This window comes from Heteronotia binoei, chromosome 14, assembly GCF_032191835.1.
Source record: "Heteronotia binoei isolate CCM8104 ecotype False Entrance Well chromosome 14, APGP_CSIRO_Hbin_v1, whole genome shotgun sequence".
Taxonomy (NCBI): domain Eukaryota; kingdom Metazoa; phylum Chordata; class Lepidosauria; order Squamata; family Gekkonidae; genus Heteronotia; species Heteronotia binoei.
The window spans coordinates 18,899,436-18,918,390 of record NC_083236.1 but is presented as its reverse complement, the minus strand read 5'-3'; the positions used below and the strand labels follow the sequence as shown (position 1 = coordinate 18,918,390).

Genomic DNA, 18,955 nt, shown 5'->3' with positions numbered 1-18,955 from the left:
CTGTGATAATCTGTTCTCAGAATCAATCTTTAAAAAAATGAGAGTAATTTCCATTTTGCAGGTAAAGAGTCCTTTATTTTTACATTAATTCATAGGTACCTTTAACCAGGTGCTTGCTGGACGCTGCAACTGTGGAGTTATTGGCATCTCACATACAATGCAAGTTGGTGTGTTCATTGGCACCATAGTTTGGCATTCAGCACACAATCCCATCTGCAGGGAGAGATAACAGCTATCAAAATAAGGGTCCTGTTTATGCTCATTTTCTTGCCCAAATGGGACATTGAAAAAAAGAATCTTCTAATGGCCCCTCAGCTGGTAGCAGAAGCCTGCTGAGCATCAGCCACTGACAGAATTGAGAAGAAATGACTAAACACACGGACATAAAATCTCAGATTCAGCCTCAAAGTGAATGAACCTGGAAGTTGTCCACTGGGGCATTTAATTGACTGGCAAGCCCTTCTTAAACACAAGGCAACTGCGAGATTTGCTGTGAGTATCTGCCCAGAGCTATCCAAATAGCCTCTCTCTACACAAATCTATTGCTCCTTTCTGCTACTGGCAACAAGGAGGTAAATTATTTCAGCAGGAAGTGGACAGCAGCAGCACAGGAAACAGGGTATTGGCAAAACATTTCATCCACATTCATTACAGAGCTCCCAGTATTTATTTAGAGCATTTATTAGCTGCTGTTCTTCCTTATGGGGCCCAAGGCTATTTACAAACATAGATAAAACACAGAGAATAAAATACATTAAAGACATAAAACCAAAATTTTAAATCGCTATAAGCCGGGACTGCTACCGAAATTAACCAAATGCAGTCCTAAATAGCTTGGGGGTCACATGGGGGGAGGGGGGGAATTCACCATCATGACTGTGCTGAAGATAAACTGTAAGGAAGCTTTTATACAGTGTTTAACGGCAGTCAAAGGGTTTGGATCAGTTGGGTTGCTTATCTGGCCACCTATGCATATATGTGGATGAAGAACATTTACAGTTAAGTAACTCTGTTGTTTTAAAATTAAGCATGACTTCTTTCAAACTTCTGAAACACATTCTTACAACCCAGAAAATAAAATATGCTCAACCTATGATTGTTTAGTCACAAGAACCTACAGATATTAACAAACGCACCAGTTTACGCAAAAATAATATTTTTCTTGGTCAGCTGTGATCCCTTTCCCCTATCTGCCACTACATTTTCTCACACTGCCAGTTTAGTGTAGTGGTTAAGTGTGCGGACTCTTATCTGGGAGAACCGGGTTTGATTCCCCACTCCTCCACTTGCACCTGCTGAAATGGCTTGGGTCAGCCATGGCTCTGGCAGAGGTTGTCCTTGAAAGGGCAGCTGCTGTGAGAGCCCTCTCCAGCCCCACCCACCTCACAGGGTGTCTGTTGTGGGGGAGGAAGGTAAAGGAGATTGTGAGCCGCTCTGAGACTCTTCGGAGTGGAGGGCGGGATATAAATCCAATATCTTCTTCTTCTAACCAATTATTTTGTATTCCCTTTCTGTGATGGATGTTCAACGAATGCTGTATTTGTTGCTATAAAATTATCAACTAATTCTAAACTAAAATAATAATGAAGAAAACTAAGCCTGTCACTATTTTTTAGTAAGTTTTATGCAAAAAAGGGTTTCCTCCAACATTACACTATACTGTGTGGGAATCTTGTTCAATTCAAAAAGCCAAAAGCTGTTTCCCCCTCATTTTGCTACCCTGTAATGGCTGGCCTTTTAAGTTCTTCCAGGAAATATAGTTTATTGGGGCTGATTCTTTTTTAAAGAGAAGTTTCTCACTATATTTTTTGTTGCTGACCTGAGCTTCTTCAGGACATGGGAGGCTGTATCCAGGCACAGGTGGGATCAACAAACCACATTCCTGACAGAAACGAGCAAATGGATCTAACGAGCGTGGAGCTAAGCACTGTGTACACCTAGAACAATGGAAATAACCAAATCAAGTAAAAGCTGTATAATGAGATTGGCACTTATGATCTCCAGTGGATCCCCGTGCTTTGGGTACTAGATATCCCAGATCAGGGGTAGAACTAAATAGTTTAAAGCAATATACCTAGACTCTGAACCAACAAAGTCAGCAAAAAGGGGCATAGATGCTGGAATTAAGGCTCTTGTGCCACTACGTTGGATTAAGCCTTGATAGCAAAAACAATGCCTTCAGACAGTTAAATACTAGCATGGGACAGGTTCATGTTATGGCAGACTCTTGCCATTTGTGGGGGACTTGTTCCCGGGCTCGCCACAAACGGTGAAATCCATTAATAGACAGAGGTCTGCTGCTTCCCAGTAGCAAAACAACTAAAATGCCTGCAAAATGTAACAATGATGATAGGAATAAAAACAGTCTGGAGACTGCATCATGTGATCGGACTATGGATCACATACCAGTCATGAATCTGCGAATGGCAAGGGTCTACTGTGGGGCTCCCCTAAGTGGTCTCCATGGGTGCTAGGGTACCCACTGATACCTTCCATGACGTATGTCAAGTGTTTTTAGAAAGTGGGTGGGGCCAGTCGAGGCTTTTGCCCAGCAGACCTTCTAATTGGCTGTGTAAATTAAAATAACATTGTTTCAGCAGCTGCCACCAGAGTGTTGATTTTATTCTCTCTCTCACTCTTTCCCCAGTATATATTTTTAAATTACCCCCAGTTACAGTCATGACCATTTGTCAGAATTCCAAAGGTGCCCATAGACTAAGAAAGGTTGGGGGCTCCTGGTCTACTGTGATTTCGTTTGTCTTCAGCTTTATTTTAGATGTTACAACTCCACAGCCTCATAAGACAACCAAAAGAGAAATACGTACTTGAGGAAGCCTTTCTGTCTCTGGATTTTCAATGCTTGAGAACTGGTGAGACTTCTATTACTCACAGCAGAATTAGCAAGCTGAAAAAAGACAACATCTGGTTAAGAGAGAGAGCCAGTTTGGTGAAGTGGTTAAGTGTGTGGACTCTTATCTGGGAGAACCAGTGGGGAGTGATTCCCCACTCCTCCACTTGCACCTGCTAGCATGGCCTTGGGTCAGCCATAGCTCTGGCAAAGGTTGTCCTTGAAAGGGCAGCTGCTGTGAGAGCCCTCTCCAGCCCCACTCACCTCACAGGGTGTCTGTTGTGGGGGAGGGAGGTAAAGGAGATTGTGAGCCGCTCTGAGACTCTTTGGAGTGGAGGGCGGGATATAAATCCAATATCTTCATCTACCTCACAGGGTGTCTGTTGTGGGTGGGGGGAGGTAAAGAAGATTGTGAGCCGCTCTGAGACTCTTCGGAGTGGAGGGTAGGATATAAATCCAATATCTTCATCTACCTCACAGAGTGTCTGTTGTGAGGGAGGAAGATAAAGGAGATTGTGAGCCGCTCTGGGACTCTTCGGAGTGGAGGGTGGGATATAAATCCAATATCTTCTAAGTATAAAGCTAAAAAGGCATATCAACTGCAAAAGAAATACTTAACATGTCCACTTGAAAGGCTATGTTTGGATGCATTTATCTCAAGCCATGTCTCCCTTAAGTCAGGCTCTGGCACCTCACTTTCTGCCCTGCCAGCGCTCTGCCTCCACTGGCAGGAGTGGATGCTGGGGCTTTGAAGACACCAATTAGACTGCAGGATCAGCCTTGCCTCAGGACACTCAACAGACCTCCAAAGTGGCCTGGCAAACTATAGCTAGAATGATTTGATGGTGATTGAAGCAATTTTAATCACATGGGTAAACTGCTTTTCCTGTTATGATTTTGAATGAAACCTCCAATCCACATAGTGTGAGCCTTGTTCTACACCCTCTGGATGGGGAGGCCTAAGTCTGGGGCATGTTGGTGCTGGAAGAAAACAAACATCCAGTACTGGGAGCAGGGGTGTAGCTGGAAAAGTTTGGGTGGTGGGGCATCTGGAAATCCTGTGGGTCAGGGGAGAGAGAGAAATAAAGAGAGTTGGAGGCTGCTGACAGAACAACTCCCCCACCCACAGCCCTCGTGACTCTACTGGCTTCCTTGTCTACATGAGTTGGATGGGGAGGGATCTCTGTCTCTCTCTTGCATTTTGTAATTTTATTTTATTTTGCATTTAAAAAAAAAACCCTATTTATTTCTTGCTCAGAAAAAAGAAAATGAGATCAAAGCTTCCCTGTTGGTGGAATGAGCTTCCATCAGAGATTAGGGCCCTGCAGGACTGATTACAGTTCCACAGGGCCTGCAAAACAGAGTTCTTCCACCAGGCCTTCATTTGAGACAGCAGGCGTCTCCTTGTTCTTAGGCCTCCCTGAGGCCCCTGATCGATCAATCACAACTGTATCCGTTGAGGCAGGAATCACGGTTGCTGAATTTCTGGATGTTTTAATGTAGCATTTTAATATTGTGTTTTTACTCTTGTACATATATGACGTAACCTGCCCTGAGCCTGCTTGTGGGAAGGGCAGGATATAAATTCAATAAAATAAAATAAAATAATTATATACAGGTCCTGGTGTCACAGGAAAAGATCTTTTATTCTGTTGGATACTACATTAACAAACAAATTAGCGTCCTCCTACCTGGGCAGGCTGAGAACTGGATAGAAAAGTTTGATGTATAACTTTTCCCCTACCATTGAATTAGTTTTATAGTTTAATCTGTGAGCATTAACAGAGTACCATTTGAATCTTTCCCTTGCAAAGCTGTAACATTTTTTAATTTGATGTGTCATTTAGGCCATCTGCTCCCTTTTTGCTCATGATCGCTGCATCATACTTGTCCTTAGGCTGGCTTTGCCTGCACTTCTGCTTGTAGCCCATTGGACTGTTCTTGATGCCAAACTTGCACACTGCCTGATTTCAACTTCTCCCCTGCTTTTGGACAGCCTGATCCATGACTGCCACTCACAAATCCAACCTCTGCCTGGTTTCATATAAGTACCTCCTCCTGTACCTCATGGGACTGATAGAACCAGGCCTCGGATTCAGTGGGAGCTCACAGAAGCACAGCTCCTGAACCTTTCTGAGAGTTCCACCTCCTCCTTCCGACCTTGTCCATTGAATAGCAGGTGCAGCTGCATAACAATCCCTGGATGAGCTCCACCACCTATTTTTCTACAAAACGACCCCTGGATAGAACCTTAGCCACCTGGGGCCTGACACCAATGCAAACCTGTAAAATAGATCATAACCACACCCCCTTCCCTTTTATCATCTTAATACCAGCAGCTCAGAGACAGCCCAAATATGAAAAGGCTCTGGCAGGTGCCCAGGAGAACAGGGGTCTCTGCAGTTGTGGGCGGTGATCAAGATTATATTTCTAGGCTTGGCACATGAGTTAGGACAGAACTCTCAGTCAGTTTTAGAAATTGTAATATGTGGAAATAATTTGTCTATATTGAATTAAGCTCTATAAAGCAAAGTGACTATAGAAACTGGAGTACTGATATCAAGAAGCTCTTTCTGGCCCACCACCATCAAAAAATGTTTTCTAAAGGTTTCCAAAATAGAACTCAAAGGCAGCCACACTGTGGAACACCCTGCAACAGAAGGATCAAAGCAGACTGTCCATGCTGACATCTATGCATATACCAGGGGCGACTAAATGTGCTTAACGTAAGAGCCACATAGAATAAATATCAGATGTTTTAGAGCCACAAGACATGAACAAATGTTACCCGTGTCTCTATTAAAACTCTTAATACTTTCTTTGCCCGGAAAGATAAAATGCATAGGTGTGCACTTTACAATGCAACCATGGTAGGAGACTTTAAAAACAAAAGCTGGGAATAACAATCCCCATAATACCAGAATTGCCTTGACACCAAGGTTACTAAATACAGCTCCTACAAGAGCTATGAAACTAAGGTGGAACCCTGCACTGCTTTCCTTCCTTAATACCATCCCTCCTTCCAGTGACTCCCTTGGCTCTTGCACTCTTTCCCCCCAATCTAGATCTCCAGGTGACCTCTGTAGCAGAGAAGAGTTTGCAAGCTTGCCTATTTTCCCCCTTCCCTGCTTCACACATGGCAGAAATAGTTGTCAAGCTATGGCTCAGCACTCAGAGGCTTTCAATACGAAATCTAGCCCCCAACTTTTATATGGTGCCCCCATATGGATCAGTGCCTTCGATCACACCACTGAAGGCCTACAATCCTTCTTTTTGAGGAAAATTCTGGGACTACTCAACTGTGTTCCTTATGCTGCAATTTGCATGGAAACTGGACTGTTGCTGCTGGAAACTCGCGCCTGGCTTTTGACCTTTAAGTTTTGGCTGCGCCTTTTACTTAATTCTGATCAGAATTCTTTCACCTTTTTGATGCTGATGGACCATCATGCATCCAAATGGTTGACCCTGATCCAAAAGAAAATCACATCCATAGGAATTTCCTTGGATGCATTTTATCTATCCTCTGCTTCTGCGGTATTTCAATCCATCAAACGTAGACTACTAGATATCCAGTTGCAACGTCTAACTGAGGCAGCTCGGAAAACCTGCTCCCCAAGCTATCTGGGTTTATCCCAGATTCCTGGGCTTTTAGCTCCCTATTTCCTCTTTTTAACTGATCCTCACCAAAGAAGAGCATTCATGCTGGCTAGATTTAATGCATTACCATCGGCCATCCTTTTCAGAAGATACCACAGAATCCCCTGCAATCTTAGACGATGCCCTTGTAGTCAAGGAGTCATCGAAATGGTCCCTCATGTTCTTTTGGACTGCCCTTTTTATAGCAGTCTACGAGCAAGATACCTAGATGCACTGCTTTCTGACCATCAAGGCCTTTCTGACAATGCCAAGGTTCGTTTTTTACTCCACGGGAAACACAACTTTGTCACTACTCACGTTGCTTGCTTTTTACAGGTTGCGATCAGAGGCTGACTGAGGTCCCAATGCTACTTGAGAGTAAGCCTGCTTTAAGTTCCTCCTTGATCTCTGGGAGCCATACAATATGTGTGCATATGAGCTCTCAAGCAACAGCTTGGTCACCCCTGGCATATACTATGAAATTGGGTCATAAATACAGTCTCATTGCCATCCTCCAGAAAAAAAGCTTTCATGTGTCCCAGATACCACCGGTTCTAATGTTGTAGAACAAGGATCTTGAGGGTTCCTAAATAGATGCTACAGACAGACCTCAAGAGTATCCAGCAAGAAAGCGAAGATCATTGGTACCTAGCAGCACTCTAGCCCTTCTACAAAAACAGACTAGTTGCTTGATCTTGCCCAGCCCGCCCTGTTTTGCCTATGTGGCCAGTAGCATTCTCATTAAAGACACCACACACATTAGGGTGAGAATAAGGTGCTCATCTGGATGAGTAGACGAAGTAGCTCAGGGAAAGCCGATGAGCCAAGGGAGGATTTTTCTATTCACTAGTACTTAATGCATCAATCAGCTAGTTCAGCAACTCCATTCCTGAGCTTTTGGCTGTCTCAATTATGACACTCTGTCTGGTTGCTCAGGTTCCCAAGCATATTATCCATGTCCTTGCTTATATGTTTCTAATCCTGCCATGTTGGCTTCCAGCTATCTCAAGTGCGATCTTTTTCTGCCATAAGCAGCTTACAAACCTCAAAATCACAACAGAAAAACACTCTAGAAGGTCATATGTAATACAAGAAATCAGATTCTTTCTGTGGGGGCCCATTCCATAGAACAGGAGGCACTCTTGAAAAGGCACAACCTTTGGTTGCTATCTAATGCAACTGATGAACAATGGATACATCCCCTCAAGACCTACAGCATAGATCCTAAGTGGTGCATGTGGATTTCTTTCAAGATTTATCAGGAAGATAAGAGACCTGCCAGAGCCTTTCATATTTGGGTTGCTGGTGTTAAGACGATAAAGGCCTCCACATATTCTCATCGACAGGGGTCACACATGTGTGAAAAGCACCACAAGTAAGAATGACGATCTGCCACAGGACTTGTACTGAACTGGATCACAGTCTAGCACAATGGAGAGCTCTAAAATTGACTTTTGTTTCTAGTGCTATGTTCTTAGGCAGGGTGGCATAAATGTTCAACCTGCTCCTCTAGCATTTGAGCCAATTAATTGCTTTGGTTACCTGTGACTCAGGTATCAATGTGGCAGGGCTGGCCTCTTTATCACGTGGAGTGTTCAAGTTGAGTAGATGCTGCCCAACAGACAGTGAGGGCGTAGATCTTTTTTCTTTTGACACACCTGAAATTGCATGCATGTTTAATCTTCACAATGATGACTATGAACTTTGAATAACATGGTATAATAATAGATCCAGGTGGGCAGCCGTGTTGGTCTGAAGCAACGGAACAAAGTTAGTCCAGTAGCACCTTTAAGACCAACAAAGTTTTATTCAGGGTATAAGCTTTCTGAAGAAATGTGTGTGTGCACACAAACGTTTATACCTTGAATAAAACATTGTTGGTCTTAAAGGTGCTGCTGGACTCTAACTTTATTCTATTGCACGGGTGGCCAACGGTAGCTCTCCGGATGTTTTTTTGCCTACAACTCCCATCAGCCCCAGCCATTGGCCATGCTGGCTGGGGCTGATGGGAGTTGTAGGCAAAAAAACATCTGGAGAGCTACCATTGACCACCCCTGTTCTATTGTATAATAATGACATTGATGGTGGAAAGTGCCATTAAGCTGCAGCACGCTTATGGTAACCCCAAAGAGTTTTCAAGGCAAGAGACATTCAGAGATGGTTTGCCATTGCCTTCTTCTGCATAGCAACCTCAGATTTCATTGGTGGTGTCTCATCCAAGTCCTAGCCAGGGCCAACCCTGTATAGCTGGAGAGACTGGATGAGATCCAGCTATCCTGGACCATCCAGGTCAGGGCAACATATGATATTACCAAGCCAGTATTCCAAAGTAAGTCTCCTAAATTCACAATCCTAGAAACTGTTTGGGTGATACTTTCCCAGTCTCACTTCCACCCATGATGGGATCAAGAGTATGTTCTGCTATCCTATTTCTCCCCTGCTCCCTGCTATTAAACATAGAGGGGAATGTCCCAGGCCACCCCAGCCTGCTTTCCCCCCCAAGAATTTGTTATTAAAGGGGCAACCCAAGATTAGTACAAAAAAGACTTTGATAGATCACAGAACCAAATCCGTTCAGGGAATTATCATAATGGTTTTAGGCATAAACTGAATAGTTACAAAGAAGCTAAGAAGAATAATTGTCCTTTCAAGATTTCTGTAGGATTCATCACCACAGGACAGTGAAAATTCTTTTAACAGCTGTTTTTAGTTTTATTTGCTCTGCTTTTAACATACATTACCTTGATATTCCTGAGCTACACCATTCCATTTGGTTTCCTTATTCACATTCTTTTCCAGTCTTGAATTAGATAATCCATTTTCCATATCCTGTGGGGGGAAAGATTCTGATCTATAATCTGACATGATTGTTTCAAGAATACTGACTATTGCTTCTTGAACATTCTCTAACCATTCCAGGTATCTTTACAAGCATACTTATTAAGCATTGTGATGGAACTACAAGGGAATGGGAAGCAGGTAGCAAGAAGTGTATGTACTCTTGGTAGCACATGTCAATATGCTTATGGTGACACATGCATCATTTGTGTTATACTAGGGAAAAACAAAGCTTCATCTTTTGGCATATATTGCCACGACATCTGACATTTATGTATGGCAAAAAGGTAAAGCTGAGACAAGAGACTTTTGTGTATTCCATTTAATCCTGATATGATTCAGGAACAATCTATGCCATAGAAAAATCCCACAATTTCATCCTTTTTGATTTCCGAAACATTGTTTAGTGGGTTGCTCTTTTCTTCCTCTCAGAGAAAAATGCATACTTAAAATTTAATCAGAACTTATTATTCAGGGCATCCCTTGCAGGCCTCTTGTATCTCTGACAGCTAACCCTTTGTACAAAGAGTGGAATGATTTATAATGAGACAGCCATGGATTCTTTGATGTATAGTGTACTCTCTGTTAATATAAATGTGTTGAAACCTCTTTAAAGGCTCAGGAATCCTGTTCAATAGTTCAATGTACTGTCAACATATTTGCTCACTTCAGTTAGAAATGCTTCACAGAAGGTCTATGAAACTTGTGACATTCTCCAGTTGAAATGAAGACCATCTGAAATGCATTTTGTGGGTGTATCACATTACACAGGCACTGACACACACACCAATTTGTGTAAGTTTAAAACCAGCTTGCTTATTTGTTCTCTGAGTGGTCATCTGTGTATCATATTCATGGGCTTTGCACCTGTACAGAGCTATGATTCAGGAAGCTCTAGAGCTAGCTTTTAGGCATGAAGAGCTCTTCCTCTCAAAGATAAAGCTTCTTACTGCACATGACAAAAAGGATCATGACTTACTGCACTGTTCCTTCCAAAACCTGTAAGAGTATGCCAAAACAAGAAAAAAATAACAGTTGTGGGAAGGTGAATGCACAATTGACCACTAAAAAACAAAACAGAAACAGCAAATGAGAAGCCTGATCTTAATTTCTTCTTGGCCTTTGTGACTCACACTGATGGATACAGTCTAAAGCCGACTCACCTGGAGGCTCTAAGGAAAAAACTGAGTTGAGGACAGGTTGGCTGAAGGATGGATTAGTTCTGGCTCTGATGTCTAGGGCATAGTGCCTTATAAAGTTTGGGCTTAGATAGCTGCTCAGCAAGAGATATCCCTCTGATGCAGTTGCATTTGTGGTGGATGAAAAGGAACGGAGTAGGAAGGTGTGATTTCCACCTTTGGGCCTGTGCAGTCTCAAACTGCGTCTCTGAAGGGTTAAGATTTTTGCACTTAAAAGCTAGTACTAGAGGTTTTTAAAGCATAGCTCTAGGCAGATGCAATTCTGACCAATGTGATTTACAAAGACCACAAAAAGTAAATAAGAATTAGATGGCTGATGATATACAAGTTGTACGGACCTTATATATTAGATTGCAAAAAGAATGTAAGATTCATTTAATCTCAAACTCACTGCATAAGAGAGCCAATAACTTATTTTTAACTACTTTAAGATATTGGTCAGCAATTTTTAATAATGGTCACATTTTTACAGTAACTTATTTATATAACTGTATTACCATTGCAATGCTTTGTAACTCCTCTACCACTGCTTTGATTTTTTCCTCTTGAGAGCTACCATTTTCCTCTTGAGAGCTACTAATGCCTTTCCACAGCAGCAACAAAAGATTTTTTTTTTAAAAAATATGCAACTCTAACACTAGCTTATTTATTACTATTTAGTATCATCTTTAAAACATTTGTCTGTCTGTTGACTTTACAATTTGGAATAACTTGCCTGTCCAGAGAGATTTTCCAATAAATGTTTATCATCCTCTCCATCAGGTGGATATATGTTTGGTGTTACAAAGTCTACCACAAATACTTTTGTTACAACAGCACTCTCTCTGCAGTCTCTGAAAGTAAAGAGAAGGAAAATTTCCAGATATTTTGAGGCCATGGGGGAAAAAAAACAATTCCTCCCTTGATTTTCTGGCGGCAGGGAGAGAATTTTAGAAAAATGTATGCAATATTTTGCTAGCAAACAATTTCATTTACAGGTTTAACAACATAAAAGGCATCATTTATAATTTAGTTTGGCACATTTATGAAATTTAGAAGAATAACAGTGCAATCCTAAGAACACTTTCATGGGAGTAAGTCCAGGGTTTTTTTCTGGGGGAACACAGCAGAACCTGAGCATTCAATGGGTGACCTAAAGTAGCTGTTTTACTGCAAAGGAACTTCGAGAACAGAATGGAGAGAGAAATTGCTGAATTACGAATTATTATGAAACTTGGGACAAACACCTCCCCAGGACTGAACAGGGATATTGGTTTTTTTTATCTCATTACATATGCTAAACCAACTCTCACTGAGTATAGCTGTACATCCACAGTATTCCAATGTATTTCTCTTTTAGAACAGTGTATCAGATTAATGTTGTTTTTTTGCATTGATATACTCAAATAAGGGATATGGCCTTTTTATCTCATAACATATACTAACCCACCTCCCACTATATTTTAATGTACCCTTTTTTCTAATGGCAAACTAGAATGTATTTCTCTTTTAGAACAGTGTATCAGAATAATTTGATTTTTTGTACTGATATACTCAAATAAGGGATATGGGCTGTTTATCTCATTACATATACTAACCCACCTCCCACTATATTTTAATGTACCCTTTTATCTAATGGCAAACTACAATGATGTTATAACCTCTTGAGATACTAATGTCCTCCATTTAAACCCACAACTAACGAAGCCAGAATGACACTCAGATTTATGGCACTTCACACCTATGACATGTCTGCTTTTTATCACCCTCCACTGTTGTTACAACCCAGTTAACAATACTAACAAACAAACACAGACCCCAATTTGTGATTATTTTAATCTGTTAAAAACATTCCCATGACTCTACATACCAACTCACTGCCCACTTTCTCTATATTTAAAGAGAAATATCATTCCAATTTTGTCTGATGAAGTCTGCTTAGAGCATACAAAAGCTTACATTCTGAATAAAGCTTAGTTGGTCTTAAAGGTGAAACTTGTCTACTACTTTTTTCTACAGCAGAACAGAGTTCCAAAACCTCATTGTGAAAACAAAATTCTCAAAAAATGTTTAAAAGTTCATGAGGGGCATCTGTGTGTTTCCCCTTCATTTTCCTCTTGAGAGCTCCAGCACCATTGAATAAAATGGGACTTACTTCTAAGTAGACCTACTTAGGATTGCTTCCTTTATGTCTTTGTTTCCTATGAGGAAAAACTGCAAGCACACTCCATACTTGAGAGAGTTGGAAAACTGGCATACCCTATACTACCATCGCACATGTATTTTCATTTTTTGCCATCTGAGCGGCAGGTAAAAATAACAGCTGAATATAGAAAACAAATTCTGTAGTAAACAGAGGAAACTTTATTTGGACAAAAACACTCTTATATAGGCACAAAAAATGGAGTACCAGCATGTTTGGATATTAAATTTTATAACACTGATAACGACCTTGCCACCAAACTCTTTAATAATGTATTATCATTAAACAAATCAAAGCATACTGTTGTAAAAATCATATTCATTTAAACAGAAAACTCTTCTTGAAAATGTTTTGTATGTCTCACAGTATTAAAAGAATTATCACTATACAAAGATTGTTTTACAAAAACATTTTCATATTATCTTGTCTTTGATTTTACTCATCCTGAAAGAAAAAAAAATCAAAGGAGTTTTTTTCTGTGCTTCCCCTGATAGTCCTCAGACTTTTAAATGCTACACATTATGAGTGCAAAACCCACTGTTTTAAAAAGCAGTTCATTCACTCTAAAAGAGAAAATATTCTCGGGTTTTTTAGTGCTTCCCCTGATTTCTCAACTTCCCCACTGAAAAAGTAGAATTCTTCCATGCCAAACATTTTGAGTGAGAAAAACCTTGTTAAGAGGCATTTCAGTCATTCCAGCAGAAAATATTTCTTGGGAGCTGTTCCCCCTAACAGTTCTCCCCAAATTGTCCCTCCCCTCCCCCCCCCTCGCTCAGACTTTTAATGCTATGAATTTGTAATGAGTTAAAGGCTGTCAATGTAAGGAGAGCCAGTTTGGTGTAGTGGTTAAGTGTGTGGACTCTTATCTGGGAGAACCAGGTTTGATTCCCCACTCCTCCACTTGCACCTGCTAGCATGGCCTTGGGTCAGCCATAGCTCTGGCAGAAGTTGTCCTTGAAAGGGCAGCTGCTGTGAGAGCCCTCTCCAGCCCCACCCACCTCACAGGGTGTTTGTTGTGGGGGAGGAAGGTAAAGGAGATTGTGAGCCGCTCTGAGACTCTTCGGAGTGGAGGGCGGGATATAAATCCAATATCTTCATCTACCTCACAGGGTGTCTGTATTGGGGGAGGAAGGTAAAGGAGATTGTGAGCCGCTCTGAGACTCTTCGGAGTGGAGGGCGGGATATAAATCCAATATCTTCATCTACCTCACAGGGTGTCTGTTGTGGGGGAGGAAGGTAAAGGAGATTGTGAGCTGCTCTGAGACTCTTCGGAGTGGAGGGCGGGATATAAATCCAATATCTTCATCTACCTCACAGGGTGTCTGTATTGGGGGAGGAAGGTAAAGAAGATTGTGAGCCACTCTGAGACTCTTCGGAGTGGAGGGCGGGATATAAATCCAATATCTTCTTCTTCTTTTTCATTCAAGGTTTTATTTGGCATATAATGAGAGCAGTACTGAATAATGCCTGTTTCTGTTCCTTCTCTACTAACTCCATATTGTAGATGGACTGAAACTTCCTGGGCCTCATGTCACTGGTACATGAGATGGTCTGTCACCAAGGGCTACCGAGAAAAAGGCTAACAAAATAGACACTTGATGGCAAAAAGCTGCTCAGAGAGGTGAGACCTATCTCTACATCCTCACCAAATTTTGTCTACTAACCTTTTAACAGAACACTACAGGAGGAATATACCTTGATGGATGTAAGAGGTAGGTAATACCTCAAGGAAGGGATTGTGCTACTATTGAAAGAAATGATGAAGCAGCCCTCATTGGGAACTTGATTATTTAACTTGATTATTCTTTTGAAACAGCCCTCATTGAGAACTTGATTATTTAAGTGACTACTGGTTTATTCTTTTCAAGGTGACAGGGGATCATTCATTACATGTCCTCTTATTCTTCAAAACCATAATTCATCAGTTCACTTTTTAAATATTTCATGTAAAAATCCATAAGGGATTTCCAACTAGCTATAATTTAATTTAAATTTAATTTTTAGATTTATATCCTGTCCTTTCTTGCAAGCGGGGTCAGGGTGGCTTACAACAGAAATTTAGACACCTATTACAGAATAAAAATAAAACAAAAACATAACAGTATAAAAACAAAGGCAATACTGAATCACAAACACAGACGGCAAGCCAAACAACAGCATATAGGCTGATATCTATCAACACAGCACAGTGGTGATAGGGAGACCAGTTAATACCAAAGGGATGCCTGCCGGATTAATTAAAAGCCTGGCAGAAGAGCTCTGTCTTGCAGGCCCTGTAAAACCTCGATAAGTCCCACAGGGCCTAGATCTCTAGCGAGAGCTTATTCCATCAGGTAGGGACCCATACCGAAAAGGCCCTAGCCCTCGTTGAAGTCAGTCGGGTGTCCTTGAGACCAGGGACCACAATAAGATGTTGTGCAGCAGATCTCAAAACCCGGGGGAGCTTATATGGGGAGAGGCAGTCCTGACGATATGCCGGCCTTTGGCCATATAAGGCCTTAAAGGTAAGGACTAACACCTTGCAATTAAATGCAATTAATGTCATTTCTCTAATCAAAGAAGTTGATTAGAGAATTAATGTCATTTCTCTAATCAAAGAAGCCATCTTCACAAGTTCCATCATCTTCACTATCCATTCTTCTATTGCAGGTATTACTGAAGATTTCTGTTTCTGAGCATATAATAGTCTTGCTACCATGATCAAGTACACAAATAAAGTTCCATCTGTTTTTTTTCTAGTTAGCTATCCATTAATCCCAGCAAAAAAGCCTGTGGTTTCAATTGAATATTAGTCTTTAAAATTTTCTGAATAATGGAATGTATTTATATCCAGAACTTTCTAGCTTTAGAGCATGTCCACCATAAATGATAAAATGCTCCTACTTGTTGCTCACTTTTCCAACACTTATTTGGAATATTTTTATACATTTTAGCTAATTTTTCTGGAGACATATACCATTGATACATCATCTAATAGAAATTTAAATCAACACTTAATGTACATTTAACTTATTTGGAAGATTGTTTATTGTTGGCAGTAGGTATTGGCATTGGGAAGAAGCCAACTTGCTTGAAGTCCCTGTTCTTGTGGAAAGTAAAAAAAATATAACCATGGTCTTGTATTCAGTGAAAAGAGTTGTAACTCTGGTTGTTTTGAGCACTGCTCTCTGGACTGAAAATTCCCTTCAAGATTGTGCTGCTTCATCCCTCTTGAAAAGGAGGATAAAGGGTGAAAACATAGTTACTTTATATGATGATACTAATATTTAACTTTCTCTCTGTAATTCCTGTGTTTTCAGGGCTTTTTTGTAGAAAAAGCCCATCAGGAACTCATTTGCATATTGGGCCACACTCTCTGATCCCAAACCATCCGGAACTGCTTTCCTGTGTGTTCTTGCTTCAAAAAAGCCCTGTGCTTTTTAAATATTATAATATCTTTCTTTCAGGGGTTAGAAAACCCATTTTAATTGGTGTCAAGAGCATATATTCTCTCAGGAATATTCTCTCGCTTATGGTGGATTCAAGGCTTGTTAGGAAATTGGACTTCTAGCAAATTGCTGGGAGTTTTATCCAGAACTCAGAGTCTCCACAAAAGGGCTTGTCTGTGACATTGCTACCACTTGGAGAATTTGATTTATTAGAGAATCTGCTACAAGGCAGATTCTCTTGAAAGTAAGTTTCCATCAGATTCCTATAATACTCTACATGGAGCTCCCCCAAAGACATGAAGCTTTCATTAGCCCCAAATGCAACATTGTTAATGGGTGGACTAGAGGCAGCATATGACTACTGACCTGTTCCTTCCCACTCCACAATCAAGCCAAGGAGCAGGGTACTTGAAGGACTGGCTTGCTCTCACAGAATTCTACCTGGCCACCATGTTCAGCATCTCAGGCCCTTCTTCAGGTCAAGAAGGAGGGGGTCTTTTCAGTGGTTCATTACTCCCAGGCCCTGGAATGCTCTCCTTGTACCTGGGACCATTGTTGAACATCTTTCAGCACCAGGCCCAGATTTTTTATTCAGCCAGATTTTAATTAGTTGATTCTTGTTCCTCTTGATTACTTCTTTTGCCTCATTCTGGCTGTCATGAAATCTGCTTTCAGATGCTGTTGCTCTTTTAGTTGTTTTTGGGACTGTTAGTTTGTTGTTTGGCAACTATAATTGATCTGTTGTACTGTACTTAGTTTATTGTATATACCAGGGGTGGCCAAAGGTTGCTCTCCAGATGTTTTCCCCTACAACTCCCATCAGCCCCAGCCATTGGCCATGCTGGCTGGGGCTGATGGGAGTTGTAGGCAAAAAACATCTGGAGAGCTACCGTTGGCCACCCCCGGTATATACTGCTATAGATACGTGGTACAGGAAATCTGAAACAAAACAACAAATATAATACTTACTTGGTGACTGCCAGTGCTTTGACTGTTATTTTCCCATCTGGTAGTAAGATTGGTCCTTTATATTTAAAAGTATTACAGTCTCCATAACCCACTCTCTTAAATAGTTCTGGTTTACTTCCATCTATAGTGTAATATATGGCAACATCAGGGGTATCTGAAATCACACATATACACAAAATAAACTTTTAAAAATGCTTACAAAGCCAGCCTGGTTAATTTAAAAAACATTAATAATCACAAATTTAAGCCACAAGAACAAACTTAGTTGAGTATTTGGGAAAAAGTAATTTTATACATAAATGCATGGCCTCCACATAAGTTACTGCAAGAAAATCAGTAGTTTCAAGCACTCAAGATCCCACATATATACATATTTGTATTCGCATCAAAAGCTAAATCCTAATATACACATATCTGTATTTACTTCAAAAGATAAATCCAAATACATATTCACATATATCTCAGCAGAAGGCAACTAGACCAGAGACAAAGAGAAATACTTCGCCAAATTTTACCATGGAAATATGTAAATTACAGGGGAGTAGATCAGAGTGTCTCAGAAGACTGGTTTCACCAAATTTGAGAAAACAGCATAAAAGCCTCCATTTAATGTAACTTTATATGATACACGTTTCGTTCTTTCAAAACATTTCAATACTAATGGTGTGAAAACAAAAACTATTCCATGTAAAGCAAACTCATGACAACCTTCATAAATTGAAAAGTCTATATGAAATTGGACTGGGTTTCCAATATAAAAATACAAAAGAAATCTTCAGAACACAAAACTTCTAAAATTCCCTTTCACTAATGAAAACATTAAAAACTCTTCAGACATGTTAAAGTGTTTAACAAGTAATTTTATTATTAATTATATAGACTTCTTCCAATTTTTCTTCCAATCCTGATGGAACTATCAATTTAAATATAGTCAAAAATATATTTGCAGGACGGAGTCAGGCAACAAAGAGGGTGATGAAATGGGAAGAATGGCAGTATGTATAAACACAGAAAGACTCGAGCAGACATTCAGACTTGTGTATACCTGATTTGATTTCTACAAATGTATTTGTGTCTATTTCATGTTTAGCTTTGCCTGCTATTGGGATTCGAAGTGGTATTACTTGAGGTGCTAAAACAGAGCCGGCAGTCATTTTCCCCTATAGATTAAAAATAAAGCAAAATATATTATTTTTAGCATGATTACTAATTGAAACAGAAGAGTGCAGTAACAAATCAACACTTCCTTTAAATCTTAGACTACTGTGAAACTGAATTCCTGTTTGACTCAAACTGAGTCTTATTGCTGGATTACTTTGGGAATTGCTTCAGAATCCATGATGGGACTGCACTTATTGCATCTAGCAATTAGGAATCTCTAACAAACTTTTGTTTAAAAGCATTTAGCTGCAAAGACATATCGCAAAAGGTGCGAGGGAGACTTAGCACACTTTACATGAAGGTAAGGTACGAGGGAGACATAGCACACTTTACACGAAGGTAAACTTTCAGATTCTATAGAACACAGCAGTAGACAAGTGCACCTTTAAGACCAACTAAGTTTTATTTAGAATGTAAGCTCTCATATGCTCTTAAGCTTACATTCTAAATAAAACGTAGCTGGTCTTAAAGGTGAACTTGTCTACTGCTGTGTTCTATTGCTTCAGATCAACACGGCTGCCTACTGGAATCTTTCCAGATTCTATGGCTGCAAGGAACAGAAAGGAGAACCTAGAAACCTCAAGAAATTCCTGACTGCAAAAAGTGAAATTTAACTGAAAGATAGTAGTAATTATTTTTGCTATGTACAAATCTAGGAATAGAAGAATCTACGCTTGAACTGAGCTACGTACCT

The 18,955-nt window shown here is 40.4% G+C and overlaps 1 protein-coding gene across 1 annotated transcript in view; it reads right to left on the bottom strand.

The window, feature by feature from the left end:
- Window positions 1-18,256, bottom strand: part of DZANK1 (double zinc ribbon and ankyrin repeat domains 1) — a 45,861-nt gene extending 27,605 nt beyond the window's left edge. Inside the window, exons 1-8 of the mRNA XM_060253903.1 lie at window positions 18,146-18,256; window positions 17,101-17,254; window positions 11,237-11,354; window positions 9,226-9,313; window positions 8,027-8,142; window positions 2,826-2,905; window positions 1,820-1,937; window positions 100-213 (exon numbers count right to left, since the gene is read on the bottom strand). Coding sequence (XP_060109886.1) covers window positions 100-213; window positions 1,820-1,937; window positions 2,826-2,905; window positions 8,027-8,142; window positions 9,226-9,313; window positions 11,237-11,354; window positions 17,101-17,254; window positions 18,146-18,254 — 897 coding nt within the window. The 5' untranslated portion in view covers window positions 18,255-18,256. The remainder of the gene's footprint in view (window positions 1-99; window positions 214-1,819; window positions 1,938-2,825; window positions 2,906-8,026; window positions 8,143-9,225; window positions 9,314-11,236; window positions 11,355-17,100; window positions 17,255-18,145) is intronic.
- Window positions 18,257-18,955: the final 699 nt, after the last annotated feature.